Consider the following 21,044-nt stretch of genomic DNA (forward strand, 5'->3'; position numbering starts at 1 on the left):
TATATATTACGTTTGCTGAAGGTGACAGTTCTTGTTTTCTAATGACTGGTCTAATATTACATTAACACATCATTGGGGCATTCTTATTTTCCTTTATTTACTGCACTGGTCTATGCTGTAGTGACAGGAGTACAGACAATACATGCCATTGTTAATGAGAGTGCTGCCCTCTAGGGATACAAATGGGTATTTTTTTTTATATCCCAGAAAATCTCCACACTATGCTTTTCTTCTCTGAGGGGCTGAACAATGTACCCGGGTACCAGTGAAAAGACTCCGACAAAATGGCTGCCAAGTATGGACGTGCAGAGTTTGTCGTGTGAATCCCTCCTATAGGGAAATATTTCTAAAGTACTTGAGGTAACTTTGTTAGCATTTTAAGAAGCGACTCTTTCACAGCCCCTCTTCTTGCAGCTATGGGCTTCGTTTGCCCACATCCAAAATGGCCGCCGTAATGCAGACTCCGCCTAGCAGCAGTGATGTAGAGGCGTTTGTGTATGCTGCTATGGTGACGGCCGAGCCCGTGCTTTCTCCTCTGACAGCTGTGCACCTGACTGCGTCTGCTGGGGCCAGGAATGGCTGGTGAGTGCGTGTGGTCCATTATACACGTCCTGACTGACAGGGCTACAGGGGGTGAATCTGAGATACCGAGAGCAACCAGTCAAATTGTAGTTCTCATTACACATAGGAGATGCAAGCAGCAATCTGATTGGTAGCTTTGTGTAACTCCTCCCACTCTAGATTTTATTCTTTTATGACTCTTCCCCAATGGATTTTCTTCTGCATTGTTATTATAGGAAACCTAGAGAAAACGTTATAATTAGAGCCCGCCGCATGTGGGGAGATTTATCAAAACTGGTGCAAAGGAAAAGTGGCTTAGTTGCCCATAGCAACCTACCAGCTTCCACCTTTAATTTTTCCAAAATGAAAATGAAAGGTGGAATCTGATTGGTTGCTATGGGCAACTAAGCCACTTTTCCTTTGCACCAGTTTTGATAAATCTCTCCCATAGGTTTTGCTCATATAGTGGTGTGTGGTCGCAGCTGCCACTGCGCCTCTTGTGCTCTCACCTCTCCTGACATGTCTGTCCTAGTAACTACTTGCATCCCCCATGTAATACCAGTTCTGGAGCCTCTACTCTTATGACTCTATGTTGGGCCATTCCTTTATTATTACTGCTAGATGTTTAGGAATTGACAGCAATTTGCAGTAAAGGTACAGATGGGCGTTACCAGTTGCGGGTGTGTCCCTGCACAGTCTGACATCAGCAGCGCTGATTGCATAGTCAGACACACCCACTACTGGTAACACCCAGCAGTACCTTTACTACAATTTATACAGATAATCCACTCAGTTGTATTAGGGTACTTTCACACTTGCGTTTTTCTTTTCCGGTATTAAGTTCCGTCCTAGGGGCTCAATACCGGAAAATAACTGATCTGTTTTATCCTAATGTATTCTGAATGGAAAGCAATCCGTTCAGGATGCATCAGTTCAGTCCCTCTTACGGTGTTTGGCGGAGAAAATACTGCAGCATGCTGCAGTATTTTCTCCGTCCAAAATTCTGGAACACTTGCCGGAATGCCGGATCCGGTATTATTTTCCATTGAAATGCATCCGGCACCAAGTGTTCCAGCAAAACGGATCCGGTTTGCTGGTCTGCGCATGCGCAGACCTTTAAAAATGCAAAAATAAATAAATACCGGATCCGTTTTTTCCGGATGACACCGAAGAGACTGACCTGGTGTTTCAATGCATTTGTCAGACTGATCCGCATTCGGATCCGTCTACAAATGCTATCCATTTGCACACGGATTTCCGGATCTGGCAGGCAATTCAGGTGGCGGAACTGCCTGCCGGATCTTCACAACGCAAGTGTGAAAGTACCCTAATACACTCGTATGATCTGTACAAGTGTATTATCGTACAGCAGCGGCGGCACGAAGCGCACGGCGTCATAGCAACCTGCACTAAGCAGGATGCCAGTCTGGTATCTCACAGACTGTGTTCCAACGGCGTGTGAATTCAGCCTTTCCCTGAACGCATCCGGACCTGATCCGTCACGCTCGTGTGAAAGAGGCCTAAACCCCTTCAGGACCAGGGGATTTTCCATTTTTGCGTTTTTGTTTATTACTCCTCGCCTTCCCATAGTCCTAACTTTTTTATTTTTCCAGTCACATAGCGTTATGAGGGCTTATTTTTTGCGGGACAAGTTGTACTTTCTAATGGCAACATTCACTGTTGCATACCATGTAGTAGGAAGCGGGAAAAAAAATCCAAATGGGGTAGAATTGTGAAAAAACACAATTCTGATAAAGGCTTTTATTTAATTTTTTTTAAACAGTACACTATGCGGTAAAATTTACCTGTTATCTTCGTTCTCTAGGTCAGTACAGTTACAACGATACCACACTTGTATAATTTTTATTGTGTTTTAATACTGAAAAAAAAATTAAAACCTTTGAGGAAATTTTTTTTTTTATAACCATATTCTGACCCCTATATCTTTTTTGATTTTGATTATATTGCCAATTGTGTTCATTGATGTCTATATAGACATCACTGAACACTTTATTTGCACTATACCAATACAATGCTGCCACCTAGTGGCCTGTATTGGTATATTCCTGAAATAGTATATTTTAGCGAAGTAACAGGTTCCCTGATCTCAGTCGGGGAACACTGTTACCAGAGCGGAAGTGCGTGACTGCTGCTTCCTGTCTGATCAGATGCCGTGGTCACATTTGACCACAGCATCTGAAGGGTAAAATGTATGCGATCAGCCTTATGGCTCATCGCATATATGTGCCGTGAGTCTCTGCTATTTAAAATAGCAGAAACCCGGCAGCTATGGCGCCCACTATACGTGCGAGTGGGCACCATGTTTAGGGACCGGACCTCCACAGTACATAAACCGCGGAGGTCCTTAAGGGATTAATGAATATATGTAAATGTGAAATGATGATGATGAAAGAGATTGTATTTAAAGCGCATGGTTACAACCCACAGGCACGCATGATTAAGGGGGCGAGATCCCCGAAACATCGCGCAGCATGGGGTAGCAATCAGTTCAGCGCTCTCAGGATTACTCTGCATTATAGCGATTTATTTATATGAAAAATAAAAGGACTGAAAAATACAAGCAAAGCTTCAAAAGAGTGAGTATTATCTATACCTCACGAATAACCTTTTGAATAAGGCCTCATGCACACGGCCACGGCTGAGAGCGGTCCATGGTAACCCGGCCGGGATTCCTGCTGACAGCAGGAGCGCACGGCGTCATTGGTTGCTATGACGCCATGTGCTTCATGCCGCCACTACTGTACAGTAATACACTCGTATAGATCATACGAGTCTATCACTATAGTGCAGCGGCGGCATGAAGCACACGGCGTCATAGCAACCAATGCCGCCGTGCGCTCCTGCTGTCAGCAGGAATCCCGGCCGGGTTACCACAGACCGCTCTCGGCCGCGGAACACGGCCGTGTGCATGAGGCCTAAGACTAAGGCTAGGTCTACAACACAATGACATTTTTTGCGACTGTTGCGTCGCAGTCGCAGCATGTCGCATGTTGCAGTGCGACACCATAGACTGCCATTATAAAAATTGCCGTGCTACATTGGTGCAACAAAATGTCGCGCAACAAATGTCGTTGTGTAGACCTAGCCTAATACGACTGAGTGGATTATGTGGATATAACTGTGGAGCCTGAGTGAGGGTCTGAATCCGGTCGTGGTATACTACAGGGGGAGCAGCAGGTGATGAGTTATACAGGAAATACAGGAATGGCCCAACATAGAGTCATAAGAGTAGAGGCTCCAGAACTGTAATTACATGGGGGATGCAAGTAGTTACTAAACTGACAAGTCTGGAGAGGTGACAGGTTCTCTCTAAGGCCGAGTTCACACGAACGTGTGTGACCCGTGCCCGTGCTGTGGCCTGCAAATGGCGGGCCGCAATGCACGATCGCCGGCCGTAGGTCAGCCGCATCGGATCCCGGACCCATTCACTTTAATGGGTCTGCGATCCGGCCGTTCCGCAAAAAGATAGGACATGTTCTATCTTTTTGCGGAACGGAAGTACGGGACGCAACCCCACGGAAGCACTCCAAAGTGCTTCCGAGGGGTCCCGTTCCGTGCGGCCGTTCCGCAATTCCGGATTTGCGGACCCATTGAAGGGAATGGGTCCGCATCCTTGATGCGGAATGCACACGGAACTGTGGCCGTGTATTGCGGCCTGCAATTTGCGGCCCGCAATACGGCCACGGATCACACACGTTCGTGTGAACTCGGCCTAAGGCTACTTTCACACTAGTATTTTTTGCGGATCTGTCATGGATCTGCAAAAACGGATCCGTTACAATAATACAACCGCATGCATCCGTCATGAACGGATCCGGTTGTATTATATCTATATCTATATTATAGCCATGACTGATCCGTCATGAACTCCATTGAAAGTCAATGGGGGACGGATCAGTTTTCTATTATGTCAGAGAAAACGGATCCGTCCCCATTGACTTATATTGTTTGTCAGGACGGATCCATCTTGCTCCGCACCACATCGCGAACAGAATAACGCTGCTTGCAGCGTTATTCTGTCCACGATGGGAGAGCAACCAAACGGAACGGAATGCATTTTGGTGAATTTCGTTTCGTTCAGTTCAGTTTTGTCCCCATTGACAATGAACGAGGACAAAACTGAAGCGTTTTTTTTTCCGCTATTGAGACCCTATGACGGATCTCAATAGCCGAATTGAAAATGCAGATGTGAAAGTAGCCTAAACTGTCTTAAAATGGCACCACAAAAAAAAAACTGGTCACAACATTTTTTGCTAAAAAAAAGGGACAAATAAAAGCATTTTACTACATTATTACTACACTTAAAGGGGCTATGCTGTGATTAATATAAACGTCAGACATCCTATAGTGCATGACAGTCTGTAACTATGCTGGAGCCGGCCCTGTACCTCCGGCAGAGGCTTCTTCCTTTCTCCGGGGATTAGGGGCAATAGGAGGTGAGTATTCAGCTTAGGCTACTTTCACACCTGCGTTTAGGTCGGATCCGTCTGGTATGTGCCCAGACGGATCCGCACCTATAATGCAAACGCTTAGATCCGTTCAGAACGGATCCGTTTGCATTACCATGAACAAAAAAAAAAAACTTTTTTTTTGTTTTTTTTTTTTGTTCATGATAATGCAAACGGATCCGTCCCCATTGACTTACATTGTAAGTCTGGACGGATCCGTTTGCCTCCGCACGGCCAGGCGGACACCTGAACGCTGCAAGCTGCGTTCAGGTGTCCGCCTGCTGAGCGGAGCGGAGGAAAAACGGAGCCAGACTGATGCATTCTGAGCGGATCCGCATCCATTCAGAATGCATTAGGGCTGGACGGATCCGTTCGGGGCCGCTTGTGAGCCCCTTCAAACGGAACTCACAAGCGGAGCCCCGAACGCTAGTGTGAAAGTAGCCTTATTTATTATGTGTCGTTATTTAGACTGGTGTTTTAGACGCCCCTTGCGCTGGAGCATGATGTGCCTCTACATAACTTCCACACCTCCAGCCTAACTCTATGCCAGCTCCCTTTCTGGTGTAGATTTAGATCATTTTCTACGCCTAAGGCTACATTCACACTTGCGGCAGAGGATTCCGGCAGGCAGTTCCGTCGCCGGAACTGCCTGCCGGATCCGGCAATCCGGACGCAAACTGACGGATCTGAGAAATGCATTGAAATACCGGATCCGTCTCTCCGGTGTCATCCGGAAAAACTGATCCAGTATTAATTTTCTTTGCATTTTTAAAAGTCTGCGCATGCGCAGACCACAATGCCGGATCCGTTTTGCCGGCACACTTAATGCCAACACTTCAATGTAAATTAATGCCGGACTGGGCATTCCGGCAAGTGATCAGTATTTTTGGCCGGAGAGAAAACTGCAGCATGCTGCGGTATTTTCTCCGTCTAAAAAACGTAAGAGGGACTGAACTGATGCATCCTGAACGGATTTCTCTCCATTCAGAATGCTTTAGGATAAAACTGATCAGTTCTTGTCCGGTATTGAGCTCCTGTGACGGAACTCAGTACCGGAAAACAAAAACGCTAGTGTGAAAGCACCTAAAACAGGCGTAGAAAATTATAAATGAGGCGGGCCAGCCGTCCCATCCTCTTCCCGCCCACCCCAAGCCCCCTTTTTTACACCTGGCGGGAGTGGGGAAAAGTCGCAGATTTGGCTGCAAATTCCCTCAGTGACCGAATCTATGACAGATATCCGTCAAAAATTGGCGTATATCTAATAAATGATCCCCTATTTATTTTTTCCTCAGAAACACTAAGGAAATCCCTTACTATTAAGGGTCTGAAATTTGCTTCTATGGACACTTCAAGTTCCAGGTTAGTTCTTCAGATGCGATGTGCGAATAATGGAAGCCGCGATTCCTTTTATAAAATATTGTGTCTTTGTGCCAGATTTCACCATATCCATCATAGGCACATCCTGCCAGAACCCATTGACTATAATGGGATCTGACGGGGACCTGGCAGGTTTCCAGCTTGAGTGGGGGGTTTCGGCTGGACAAAAACCTGCATGCACCTGTTTTTGTCTGGCTGAAACCTCGTACTCATGTCGGAAATCGGCTGGATCACTGCCGAATACGGTGAAATCTGGTAGTCCTCTGCCTGAACAGACTACTGGATCAGGTAGAGGAGATGTGAACGTACCCTAGGAGACTTTTGGAAAATGTAGGTGGCGGCGGTTTTGGCTGCTGTGGGTAACGTCTCCGCTTTCTCTTTAATCATGATGAATCTGTCAGTTAGGCCTCTTGCACACGACCGCAGGTGTCCCGTTGCCATATTGCGGACCGCATTTGAGGATCCGCAATACACGGACACTGTTCCGTGTGCATTCCCCATCACCCATTCACTTCAATGGGTCCGTATATCCGGAGATGTGGAATGGTGCAGAACAGAAGCACGGAACGGAACCCTACGGAAGCAGTACGGAGTGCTTCTGTGGGGTTTCGTCCCGTACTTCTGTTCCGCAAAAAAATAGAACATGTCCTATCTTTTTGCGGAACGGGCAGATCACGGACCCATTAAAGTGAATGCGGTCAGCGTTTGTGCATTGCGGCCCGCCACGGGGCGCACAGGTTCGTGTGCGTGTGCAGGAGGCCTTAGGCAAGGGCTACATGGTTGTAATGACAGTCAATGGTATCACGCTGCGACGTACTGCGACTGCAACACGACAGTTGCACATAAATCCAACTTGGATTTTTTGCGACTGTCATGTTGCAGTCGCAGAATGTCGCAGTGTGACATCATTGACTATCATTATAGAAAAAAGTCGCACAAAACACACCTCGCCGTGTAGCCCTAGCCTTAGTATGTCCAAATGAAACAATCCACACAACCCCAGAATCCTGATCATTTATCTGTGCTTGGTATTTTAGGAAAATGGATCCTTGTGTCTTAATAGAGACAGAATACATCAAGAATCTTCAGAAACAAGTCTACCTCCTGGAGCTGGAGACCTCCTTCTTATATCCTTCCATTAGTGGACATGATATTACACATCGCCCTGCATTATATTTTATAGGAAACATGCAAGCACATGTGCTTAAAAACCCTGTAAGGTCTCATGCACACGAACCGGCAAACAGTGAGTCTGCAATACATGGGCACCGGCCTTTTGTGCACCTCATCACGGATTCACTTGAATCGGTCGGCAATCCGGACAGAGCGGTGTAGAACGGAGGCACGGAAGCACTACAGAGCACTTCCGTGGGGTTTCTGTCTGTGCCTCCGCACCGCAAAAAAATAGAACATGTTCTATTTTTGCTGTGCGGATGGATGACGGACCCTTGCAAGTTGAATGGGTCTGCATCCGTCTGCAGCAGCCGCACGGATGGTGCCTGTGCATTGGGGACCGCAATTTCCCGTCCCCAATGCACGGAATGGCCGGCATTAGCCCTAATGCTTGTCCTGTGAATATCTAACAGTGTCTACTCCTAGACAGTGCTGCGACATCTGCAGGCTGCCATGTTGGATTTCTATTTATCCAGTCGTATGTTTTCCATGAAGATAAGCAGAGCAGTGCCAATGGTGTCTGGCAGCTGCTTATCGTGTCCTCCCTATGTTCAAGTAATGAGCACGGGGTAGTCAGTGACAGCTGTCACCTGAATGACTGGCTGATAGATATCTCATGTCTCTGGTAGGTTTAGGCCTCCTGCACACGAACGTGTGCGCCCCGTGGCCGTGCAGAGGCCCGCAATGCCCTTCCGCGGGGCAGCTGCAGCGGATCGCGGATCCATTCACTTTAATGGGTCCGCGATCCGCCCGTTCCGCAAAAGATAGGACATGTTCTATCTTTTTGCGGAACGGAAGTACGGGACGAAACCCCACGGAAGCACTCCGTAGTGCTTCCATAGTGTTCCGTTCCGTGCTTCCGTTCCACACCATTCCGCATCTCCGGATTTGCGGACCCATTGAAGTGAATGGGTCCGCATCCGTGATGCGGAATGCACACAGAACGGTGCCCGTGTATTGGTGATCAGCAAATGCGGTCCGCAATACAACAACGGGACACCTATGGTCGTGTGCAGGAGGCCTTAGGGTGAGGCTACACTGCAACATTTTGTTGCGCGACTGACTGATTTTAACTATTTAACTACAGCTGCAGTTCACAAGATTGCATTCAACTGAATGCATCCATTTGGACTGCAGTTGTAGTTAAATAGTTAAAATGTTCAGTGGTTAAAATCAATCAGTTGCGCTACAGAAAGTCGCAGTGTAGCCCAGGCCTTAGGCTAGGGCTACACGACGACATGTGTCGCGCGACAATTTTTATAATGATAGTCTATGGTGTCGCACTGCGACATGCTGCGACTGCAACACGACAGTAGCAAAAAATCCATCCAAGATGGATTTTTCCGTGACTGTCGCGTTGCAGTCGCATCATGTTGCAGTGCGACACCATAGACTATCATTATAAAAAAAATTGCGCGACATTGGTGCGACATTAATGTCACGCGACACATGTTGCAGTGTAGTTGTGACCTATGTGTCGCGCGACTTATTGTCGTCATGTGGCCCTAGCCTTAGGTCTCCTGCACACGACCGTATGGCTTTTTCAGTATTTTGCAGTCTGTTTTTCACGAATCCGTTTTTCAGTTTTTTTGTTTCAGTAGTGTTTCCGCTTCCGTTCCATTTTGCCGTTTCGTTTTCCCGTTTGGTTACCATTTGTGATCCGTTTTTTGCGGATCGGAAACGAAAGCATACAATAATAACATAAAAAAATTGGGCTGGCCATAAGATGTTCAATAGATGGTTCCGCAAAAACGGAACAGATACGGAAGACATACGGATGCATTCCGTATGCATTCAGTTTTTTTTGCGGACCCATTGACTTGAATGGAGCCACGGATCGTTATTTGCGGGCAGTAATAGGACATGTTCTATGTTTGATAGGAACGGAAATACGGAAACGAAGGCATACGCAGTACCTTCCATTTTTTTTGCGGATCCATTAAAATGAATAGTTCCGTATACGGAACGCAAAAAACGGAACGTAAGCAGAAAAAAAAAACGTTCATGTGCAGGAGGCCTTAAAGAGGAGTTGTCACCTTTCTTGATATGTCTTTTTTAGTAAATAATTGTATTGCCCATTGAATAAAAATTCTGGAGCAGCTATTCTTATAAGGGCTCGTTCACACCACCGTTGCCCCTCCGTGCCCATGCTGTGGACCGCAAATTGCACGGGCACCGACTGTGGGCCAGCCGCTTGCGGATCGCGGACCCATTCACTTGAATAGGTCCGCGATCCGTCCATTCCGCAAAAAGATAGAGCAAGTTCTTTTTGCGGTGCGGAGGCTCGGTCCCCAATGCACGGGCAACGTCTGTGCGGCGGCAGGGACGGATCGAGACCCATTCAGCTTGAATAGGTCAGTGATCCTTCCGCACCGGAAAAAAGTAGAACATGTTCTATTTTTTTGCGGTGCGGAGGCACGGACAGAAACACCACGCAAGCACTCCGTAGTGCCTCCATGGGTCCATGCCTCTGTTCTGCACAGCAGCTCCGGATTGCGAACCCATTCAAGTAAATGGGTCCGCAATCTGTGATGCGGAATGCACACGGCCGGTGCTCGTGTATTGCGGACCCGCCGTATACGGGCCGCAATACGGCCACGGGGGGCACACGGTGGTGTGCATGTAGCCTTACTGGCATTTATTTTTAGTCGGTAAAAAATCACCAAAGCAAATTCATGTTCTGGGGTCATTTAAGGTCTATGGAAAGGGGCGTTCTCCAGTGTCTGCTAACAGTAATAAAATAAAAAATGACATTTTTGTTAAGCAGAAAGTCCTTTTAAATTTGCGATGTGATGTCTTTTCTATTACTTAGTCACTAGGTGGCAGTATTTTGTCATTTCTCAGTTCCACCTAGGGCCTAGGCTAACAACCAGATCCCACCTTTCATTTTTCACAGCTCCTTTAGCAAATGAAAGGAGGAATCTGATTGGCTGCTATCGGAAACTAAGCCAGTTTTCCTTTACACCAGTTTGATAAATCTCAGTGCCTTGTAGGACTAAGGGCTCATGCACACAAACGTATTTTCTTTCCGTGTCTGTTCCGTTTTCTTTGCAGAACGTATGCGGAACCATTCACTTCAATGGGTCCGCAAAAAAACCTGGTTAGTCCTCTTTCACACAACCGTATGGCTTTTTCAGTGTTTTGCGGTCCGTTTTTGACGGATCCATTGTTCCGTTTTATGTTTCCGTTCCGTTTTTCCGTATGGTATATACAGTATACAGTAATAACATAGAAAAAATTGGGCTGGGCATAACATATTTTCAATAGATGGTTTCGCAAAAACAGAACGGATACGGAAGACATACTGAGTGCATTCCATTTTTTTTGTGGAACCATTGAAATGAATGGTTCCGTATACGGACTGTATACAGACCGTATACGGAACGCAAAAAACGGTCCGTAAACTGAAAACGGTCGTGTGAAAGAGGCCTTAGGACTCATTCACACGACCGTTGGTGTCCCGTTCCCGTATTGCGGATCCGCAATACACGGGCACCGTTCCGTTGTCATCACGGATGCGGACCCATTCATTTCAATGGGTCCACAAGTCCGGAGGTGCGGAAAGGAAGCACGGAATGGAACACTACGGAAGCACTACTGAGCGCTTTCTGGGGTTCTGTTCCGTGCCTCCGCACCGCAAAAAGATAGAACATGCTCTATTTTTTGCGGAACGAAGGGATCGCAGACCCATTCAAGTGAATGGGTCTGCGATCCCCATGCGCCTGCCCCACGGAAGGTACCCGTGCATTGCGGACTGCAATTTGCGGTTCACAGCATGGGCACGGGACACCAACGGTCGTGTGAACGAGCCCTTACTCCGTGTGCATTCCGTTTCCATATGTCCGTATATCTGTTCCGCAAAAAAATAGAACATGTCCTATTATTGTCCACATTATGGACAAGGATAGGACTGTTATATTAGGAGCCAGCTGTTCCGTTCCGCCAAATACAGAATGCACACAGATGTCATCCGTATTTTTTGCGGATCTGTTTTTTGCAGACCGCAAAATACATACGGTCGTGTGCATGAGCCCTAAACTCATCTGAATGTAATAATACCTTTCATTTAGGTCTCTTGCACGCAACCATATGTAATTTACTGTATTTTACGGTCCGCAAAAAACGGATCCGCAAAATTACGTCCTTGTGCATTCCGTATTTTGCGGAACGGAACATCTGGCCCCTAATAGAACAGTCCTATCCTTGTCCGGAACGGAAATATACGGAATCGGAATGCACACAGAGTACATTCTGTTTTTTTTGCGGAACCATTGAAATGAATGGTACCGCAAATGGAAACGCCAAAAACGGAACGGAAACGGAAATAAAATACGTTCGTGTGCAAGAGGCCTTAGGGATCTGTTGCTTCATTCCGGAGAAAAAGTTAGGGCTCGTTCACACGAACGTGTGCTGCCCGTTGCCGTATTGCCGACCGCATTTGCGGATCCGCAATACACGGGCACCGTTCCGTGTGCATTCCGTATCACGGATGTGGACCCATTCACTTCAATGGGTCCACAAATACGGAGATGCGGAACGGATGCAAGGAACGGAACACTACGGAAGCACTACGGAGCGCTTTCTGGGGTTCTGTTCCGTGCCTCAGCACCGCAAAAAGATAGAACATGCTCTATTTTTTGCGGAACGAAGGGATCGCAGACCCATTCAAGTGAATGGGTCTGCGATCCCCATGCGCCTGCCCCACGGAAGGTGCCCGTGCATTGCGGACCGCAATTTGCGGTTCACAGCACGGGCACGGGCTTCACAAGTTCGTGTGAACGAGCCCTAAGGACCGTATATGGAACCATTCACTTCAATGGGTCCGCAAAAAAAATGGAAGTTACGCTGTGTGCATTCCGTTTCTGTATGTCCGTATTTCAGTTCCGCAAAAAAATAGAACATGTCCTATTATTGTCCGCATTACAGACAAGGATAGGACTGTTCTATTGGGGGCCAGCTGCTCCGTTCCGCAAAATACGGAATGCACACGGATGTCATCTGTATTTTTTACGGATCCGTTTTTTGCATACCGCAAAATACATACGGTCGTGTTCATGAGGCCTTAGAGTACAGCCATATTTAATGGGTCTGCTGTGGCCTTAGGGCTCATGCACATGACTGTTGCCTGTTTTGTAGTGCGCAAATTACGGATCCACAAAACACGGATACCGGCCATGTGCATTCCGGATTTTGCGGAACTTAATGTCCAAGCCATAATAGAACTGTCCTATCCTTGTCCACAATGCGGACAATAATAGGACATGTTCATATATTTTTGCGGATGCCACTGAACGGACATACGGATGCAGACAGCACATGGTCTGCTGTCCACACCTTTTGCAGCCCCATTGAAGTGAATGGGTCCTCATCCAACCCCCAAAAAATGCGGATCGATGCAGACAAAAAATACGTACGTGTGCATGAGCCCTTAGGGGAAGACGTGGATTTCCATGCTGAAAAACCACAGTGTTAGGGCCTCATGCACACGACAGTGATTTTTCACTGTCAGTGATTTGGCTTCAGTGGTCCGTGTCCGATTTTGCTTCAGTTGTGTTTCCTTGTGTCTTAATTATTTTTTTGTCTGACAGGGGGGAAAAAAGGAAGGTTAATGAGAAGTGTAATTTTATTGCACCAAGGTCTTGTAGAAAAAAACGGACACGGACACGGATGACATGCCAGTAGTGCATCCGTTTTTTTTTACGGACCCATTGACTTAAATGGGTCCGTCCTCCGTTTTCTGACAAGAATAGGACAGGTTATATTTTTTTGACTGACTGGAATCACGGACGCGGAGAAAAAACGGAGGACTATCAGTTTTTTTTCACAGTTCCATAGAAATGAATGGGACCTCCGCTAAACTGTGAAAAATGACGGAACGGACGCGGATGCACACAACGGTCGTGTGCATGAGGCCTAAGGCTGCATTCACACATCCGTGGTGTGTTGCAGACCCGCAAATTGCGGGTCCGCAACACACCAGCCCGGCACCCCCATTGAAATGCCTATTCTTGTCCGCAAGCTGCGGACAAGAATAGGACATGCTCTATCTTTCTGCGGAGCTGCGGACCCAAAGATCGGGGCCGCGCACCGCAAATGCGGATGTGGACAGCACACTGTGTGCTGTCCGCATCCATTCCGTCCCCATAGAGAATGAATGGGTCCGCACCCGTTCCGCAAAATTGCAGAACGGATGCGGACCCATTTTGCGGACGTGTGAATGGAGCCTTAGGCCTCTTGCACACAACCGTATGCCCTCCGAGATACAGACAAATCTTGTGGATTTTCAAATCTGCAGCATGTCAATTGTTATGTTTTTATTGTGCAGATTTCACCTTTTTTTTGCAATGGAAGGATGAAATCTGCAGCAAATCCACATAAAAACTACACAAAACTATGAATATTGTTTTTCTGTAGTTTCAGTGCAGAGTTTCTGCACATAAACCTGCACTGTGTGCAGCCACCCTTAGGCCTTTCACACGGGCGCCTTTCACACGGGCGTCATGGTGTTGGGCTGGATAAGATGCCGGTGCGTCATGGAAAAATGCGAGAGTGCAAAAAATTTTAATGCCTTTTGCACGCTCGTAAGAAAAATCACCATGTTTGGTAACCAAACCCGAACTTCTTCACAGAAGTTCAGGTTTGGGTTAGGTGTCACAGAAGTTCAGGTTGGGAAAATAATAGCATTCTGAATACAGAATGCACATAGTACAATAGCACTGGAGGGGTTAAAAAAAATTATAATAATTTAACTCACCTTAATCCACTTGTTCGCGCAGCCCGGCTTCTCTTCTGTCTTCTTTCTTCAGGACCTGGGTAAAGGACCTTTGATGACATCACTGCGCTCATTACATGCTCCATCACCATGGTGATGGATCATGTGACGGACCATGTGATGAGCGCAGTGACGTCACCACAGGTCCTTTTCCTACTGCACAGCAAAGATGAAGACAGAAGAGAAGCCGGTGTAACGTTACATTACCCTACTTCGTGAGATTTCCCTACCTCGTAACTTCCGGTCGCACTGGAAATGACGTGAGGAGGCGTGCCGGAGTTGTGCCGATCTGCGCATGCGCAAAACGACGGTTTAGGGAAATCTCACAGCGGAGTTCAGCTGGACACTGGGACACTGCGCATGCGCCGGAGAGCCTCACCAGCCTTAGAGTAGGGGGAAAATTACGGCCCAGTGCGCAAGCGCGGCTAACTACAGAACATCCATCCGATCTCCGTTAGCCGCGCTTTGCGCACTGGGCTGTAATTTTCCCCCTACTCTAAGGCTGGTGAGGCTCTCCGGCGCATGCGCAGTGTCCCAGTGTCCAGCTGAACTCCGCTGTGAGATTTCCCTAAACCGACCGGAAGTTACGAGGTAGGGAAAGCTCACGAAGTAGGGTAATGTAACGTTACACCGGGCTGCTCGAACAAGTGGATGAGGTGAGTTAAATTATTTTTTTCTATTTTTTTTAACCCCTCCAGCCCTATTTTACTATGTATTCTGTATTCAGAATGCTATTATTTCCCCTTATAACCATGTTATAAGGGAAAATAATAATGATTGGGTCTCCATCCCGATCGTCTCCTAGCAACCGTGTGTGAAAATCGCACTGCATCCGCACATGCTTGCTGATGCTTGCGATTTTCACGCAGCCCCATTCACTTCTATGGGGCCCGTGTTGCGTGAAAAACGCACAAAATAGAGCTTGCTGCGATTTTCACGCAACGCACAAGTGATGCGTGAAAATCACCGCTCATGTGCACAGCCCGATAGAAATGAATAGGTCCGGATTCAGTGCGGGTGCAATGCGTTCACCTCACGCGTTGCACCCGCGTGGAAAACTTGCCCGTGTGAAAGGGGCCTAAGGCCCCTTGCAGACGAGCGTGAGCGGATTAGGTCCGGATGCATTGCGGATGCGTTCAGTCAAAATTGCACGATTTCACAAGCAAGTTTATTGAGTTTTGCCTGCGTTCAGTTGTTCAGTTTTTATCGCGCGGGTGCCATGCGATTTAATGCGTTTTGCACGCGCGTGATAAAAAACGTAATGTTTACAAACTACATCTCTTAGCAACAATCAGTGAAAAACGCATCGCATCCGCACTTGCTTACGTAATCGACATCGTGTGCAGCCACCCTTAGGCCACCTGCACACGGGTGCAGAATACCTGCGGAAAAACCGGAGCGTAATACAGTACCAGCAAAGTGTATGAGATTACACAAATGCACACTTTGCTAAAAAAAATTCAGTGCAGAAATGAACATAAATCAGAGCGGAAATTAGTGCAAAACCAGGCGTGGATTAAAAAAAGAGAAGTAATATCTTTCCTTTATACTTTCTCTCCTTTTATGCTTCTCTCCTGATTTTGGCTTTAAAAACTGCATAAAAAAAACCCTAAACTCCACAGTGGATCTGCAGCAGCAAAATCTGTACAAGTGGTGCGGATTTTATTGTGGAATTGTATAGAAATGCTGTAGGTTTGTCTCAGATTTAACCCACCATCCAAATCCGTGGCGGAGATCCGCAATGTAAATTGACCACTGCTGTCAAGTCATGTGTGGATTTTGTCCGTAGCGTTAAAATCTCATCTACTTTGCTGCTACTGTAGATTCTGCGGATTTTTCCACATGCAAATCCGTTACAGCATTTGCTCCATGTGGAGAAGTACCCATGCAAATATTTTCCTCCACTGTAAGGACTTGGCTCATTCCAACCACGTTATCTGTAAATTCTACATTGCAAAAGGCCCAGGTGTTCAGCTCCCAAGTTAGAAAGAACGTTAATAATCTGTATTTCAAACGTTTAGTTTCAAGTGCGATAGTAAACTGGAATTTAAAGGGGAACTGAACCATTGTCGTGCAGGAGTGCGGAGTGCGTCTTATGTGCTCTGATCTGCTTCTCCAGCGCACGACGTACCGATACCATTTACTTTTTGTGGACACGTACTCTGCATGCTGGAAGAGCCAATGAAACGATGAGAAGAGCTGCTGCATGATTGTGGATTCACCAAAGGTTTACGTCCCCTTTAGAGGCTATGGACACCTTTGCCGTATTTTATATATTTTTTTTATTATTATTTTTGCATTCTACTCATTTTGGGCTAAAAATCACTTTTTGAATTGGTCTTTATTAAAAGTTTTCAACAGTTTTTCCTCTACAGCTTTCACATTCAGTGTGTCTGCAGACTTCTCCCTTCTCAGTGAATCTCAGAGAGTAGCCCTTATCTGTACTTTCCTAACAGCTCATAGACATCATTCTAGATGCACTCTTACCAGATTTATAAGAATCTGAAGTGATCGTATTTAATAGTGACACTATTTTTCGTTGTAGTCTACAATGCTATAAAACGGCAGGGTTCAGACAGACTTCGATGCGAATTTGCAGGTGACCCCACCCTCCCCCCACCCAGCCAACGATTGGCTGAACAGTCACTCCCTGTCTGTCACGATGGAGCAGGAAGCAAAGACCAGTGGGTAACTGGGAAATATTGGGACTGCAGTGCAGGGGTTTTCGGTGAGGTGGGTGTGATTTATTTTATTATCTTATACTGCTTTGAGCCTTTTTAAAAGACATTATAAATGACTGGACGGCCCCTTTAATTTAGCAAAGATAGAGAAACCTGTTTGAATTGACCGACACTGAGAAAAATTACTTAACAAAACTGCACAAGGAACCAGGTCCGAAAAGCCACAAGCAACCAGCCGAGACTTGCGGCAGAAGCTGGACAGATGATTGCAGAACTAAAAGTGGGTATTTATGTTTTATTTGGTCACACCATCATGCCAACCATCATAAAACACTAGTCTATGGGGGTCCAGCTGCTGAGACCTCAAATTATCCATTCCTTAGTATAGTAAAAAATAAAAAATAAAATACTGCACACAAGGTAATGCCTCCACAGTGGTAATGCCCCCTTTTGAGCCACCTCTAATAAAGGCCCCTTTGCATCCATGAAAATAAAAAAATGGGCACTTCCATGATAAGCAGGGGCTTCTTTCTGTCTGCCACCGGTGGCGCAAGCATTGTGACGAGGTGACATTGCTGCACTGGGCTTACCAGAGTACATAGCGGGACAGGAAGCCAATAGTCCTCAGGTCCACCATAGTGCGCACGCCCTGGTGCAGCTTTTGTTGGGCTTCGGGACAGAAATTCCAGATGTAATTTGCATCAAATTTATGAAATGTCACAGGATGTTTGATACATTTGGTGTATCTTACAGGAGGAGTACTCCGGTTGTTTGAATTTATTCCCTATCCACAGGATAGGGTATAAATATTAGATTGGTGGGGATTCTACCGCTGGGACCCCCCCACCGATCATGAGAACGGGGGCCTCGTCCCCCCTGCACGCCCCCATGAAATTAACGGAGTGGCCGTTCACGTGCGTGGACGCTCCATTAATTTGTACAGGAGTTCCAGAGATAGCCAAGTACAGCGCTCACCTATCTCCGGAATTCCCATCGAAATGAATGGAGTGGCCACACGCATGCCCGACCGGCGGCTCCATTCACTTCAGGGAGGATGCAGGTGGTACAAGGCCCCAATTCTCGTGATCAGTGGGGGTTCCAGCGGTAAGACCCCGACCGATCTAATAACAACCGGAATACCCCTTTAAGTGCATCATAAGTCTAAAGGGACTGATGATCTGTCAGGTTATCGGGGAGGAGTGTTTGTATAAATGCTTATTACCGATAATCTGGCAGTGTAAGGTACCAGCCATCACCGGGGACGCACAGTATATCATTGATCCTGGTGTATGAACAACAATCTGCTGCACTGGAACAATGATTTTCTATAGGGGAGAAGCAATCGCTGTACGATCGCCTGTCCCCATACCGCGGAGGTGATTGCTGCATGTAAAAGCCGCCCTCATCTCCGCTGATGATCTGACAGCGATTGGGAGCCTCTGCTTCGTTCCTGATAATCTGCCAGATCATTGGTCTGTGTAAAAGGACCCCGACATTAAGGGGTGCACATGTTAAACCTCCACTCACCAGACACAAATAACCACGCCAAAACACTATTGTGGCAAATAATTTGTGGCAATAGCCTATTTATAGGATCATACAGCACAGCTGGGTGAACTGGACCGACTGCAGCATCTCAGATGATGGGCCGGGGGTCAGACATGCCACAGACAAGAAACAATGCCACAAAGCCTGTGCTTGTCCTGCCATGGCCTGTCCGAAACTGGTTTTCTGCCATGAAGCCCGAGTGCCCACAGAGATGAGAAGCAGTTCCACAAAGTCCATGTACATCTCGCCATGACCGACGCCATGAGTGTGAAGTGCCGCAGTCCAGTCTTACAAGATAAAATATCACAAGAAAACGTATAATAAGGCCTGTTGGGTCTTCTTTTAACATGTAATGTCATTCTGCTATTCCTCACCTGCTCTGTCCTAAATCCCCCCAACATTACCCCCCCCCTAATCCCCTCACCCACTTACCTTTAAACCTATCTTCCATGAGAAAGAACCACCCGCTATTGTTCTCTTATCTCCCCTTAGATTAGCTGTTGCCAGCTGTGCAGCCATCTACATTTTGCACAAAGGGACCCCTACCCCAACCTGTTTAGGTGTCCCCCTCTACTACCACCTTTTCTTCCCGGAGGCTCTCCTTGTGGTTCCTTACATCACGTCGTCACTCTTTCTATCTTGAGATGTTACTCTACTTGCGCCCTTTTTTCCAGGTCGAAAAATGGAGACTTTTTTAAAAATCTCAATTGATAAATCTGGAGTGAAACTTCTTTTTAAAATCAAAACTGTGGGGTAAAAATGCAAAATATCGCAAAAATGTTTGCACAAGTAAGCTCAAACTGTTGAAATCCCTATTTTGTGACTTTTGATGCCAGAATTCTAGAGCGAAGAGCGCAATAACACCCCCTGCTGATAATTATTTCATGTCAAGGACCAGTTTAAGCAGCCATGTCTGCATTGATGAGGTAGGAGGTAGTAACAAAGGGGGTCATTTATTATCCAGAATTATGCCTATATTAGGCGTATTTCTGGCGCAGATTGTGGCGAAACGGTTAGTTGCTCCACAATCTGCAACTTCTCCCCGCTCATGGCGGGTCTAAAAAAGTGAAAAAAGTGGGCATGACGCGAGGGAAGTGGAGGGGCCAGGAGGCCATCTCATTCATCATTTTGTAGGCCTGTTTTAGGTGTAGAAAATGGTCTAAATGTCTAAAACGCTGGTCTTAATAAATGACCCCCAAAGTTCACAACTGTCTGCGCTTTGTTTTAACCACTGTATTGGTAGCTCATATTAAAGGCTATGTCCACCTTTACAACTAGGGATAAGCAAATTGGAACCAAACCCGAGTTCGGGAAATGTTTTTTTTCCAGTACAAATCAATTTATGAAGTCTCACGAGACTTCGCAAAGTAATAACTTCGGCTCATCGGAGCCAATACATTCTAATACTGTACGGAGCGCTCGCTCCGTACAGTATTAAAACTAAGTTTTATGCGAATCGACTTCAGATGTTTCATCCGAAGTCGACTCGCTCATCCCTATTTACAACCATAATTCAATTTTTTTCAATGGATCTAAAACGAAAATGAAATGAAAACCTACTGCAGAGTTGCAACATTTTTAATTTTAGATGCATTAGGATAAGAAAAATGGTTGCAACAAAAAAAGGTGATAAAAAATAAACGTACACAGTAAGGCTACTTCCACACTGGCGTTTTTCTTTTCCGGCATAGAGTTCCTGTCCTAGGGGCTCTATACCGGAAAAGAACTGATCAGTTTTATCCCCATGCATTCTGAATGGAGAGTAATCCGTTCAGGATGCATCAGGATGTCTTCAGTTCAGGCCTCTTTCACACTTGCGTTGTTGGGATCCGGCATGCACTTCCGTTGCCGGAGGTGCCCGCCGGATCCGGAAAAACGCAAGTGTACTGAAAGCATTTGAAGACGGATCCGTCTTCAAAATGCGTTCAGTGTTACTATGGCACCCAGGACGCTATTAAAGTCCTGGCTGCCATAGTAGTAGTGGGGAGCGGGGGAGCGGTATACTTACTGTCCGTGTGGCTCCCGGGGCGCTCCAGAATGACGTCAGAGCGCCCCATGCGCAGGGATGACGTGATCGCATGCGCTTGGGGCGCCCTGACGTCACTCTGGAGCGCCCGGGGAGCCGCACGGACGGTAAGTACACTGCTCCCCCGCTCCCCACTACACTTTACTATGGCTGCCAGGACTTTAGCGTCCCGGCAGCCATGGTAACCATTCAGAAAAAGCTAAATGTCGGCTCCGGCAATGCGCCGAAACGACGTTTAGCTTAAGGCCGGATCCGGATCAATGCCTTCCAATGGGCATTAATTCCGGATCCGGCCTTGCGGCAAGTGTTCCGGATTTTTGGCCGGAGCAAAAAGCGCAGCATGCTGCGGTATTTTCTCTGGCCAAAAAACGTTCCGTTCCGGAACTGAAGACATCCTGATGCATCCTGAACGGATTTCTCTCCATTCAGAATGCATG

General features: G+C 46.7%; 1 protein-coding gene across 4 annotated transcripts in view; it reads left to right on the forward strand.

The window, feature by feature from the left end:
* The first annotated feature begins 247 nt into the window (after nt 1–247).
* The window catches only part of LOC121001282 (myosin-9-like), a 95,851-nt gene continuing 75,054 nt past the window's right edge, over nt 248–21,044 (forward strand). For 3 of the 4 annotated variants that reach the window (XR_005779021.1, XM_040432276.1, XM_040432278.1), the window contains exons 1-4: nt 514–582; nt 6,323–6,389; nt 7,445–7,534; nt 17,235–17,313. Coding sequence is in view for 3 of the 4 variants with exons in the window: in XM_040432276.1 (XP_040288210.1) it covers nt 576–582; nt 6,323–6,389; nt 7,445–7,534; nt 17,235–17,313 (243 nt within the window). In the remaining variant the exon portion in view is untranslated. Of the gene's footprint in view, nt 361–513; nt 583–6,322; nt 6,390–7,444; nt 7,535–17,234; nt 17,314–21,044 lie in introns of those variants that run through there. The other variant, XM_040432277.1, reaches the window with a different exon arrangement.

This window comes from Bufo bufo, chromosome 5 (assembly GCF_905171765.1).
Source record: "Bufo bufo chromosome 5, aBufBuf1.1, whole genome shotgun sequence".
In the NCBI taxonomy this organism is placed as follows: domain Eukaryota; kingdom Metazoa; phylum Chordata; class Amphibia; order Anura; family Bufonidae; genus Bufo; species Bufo bufo.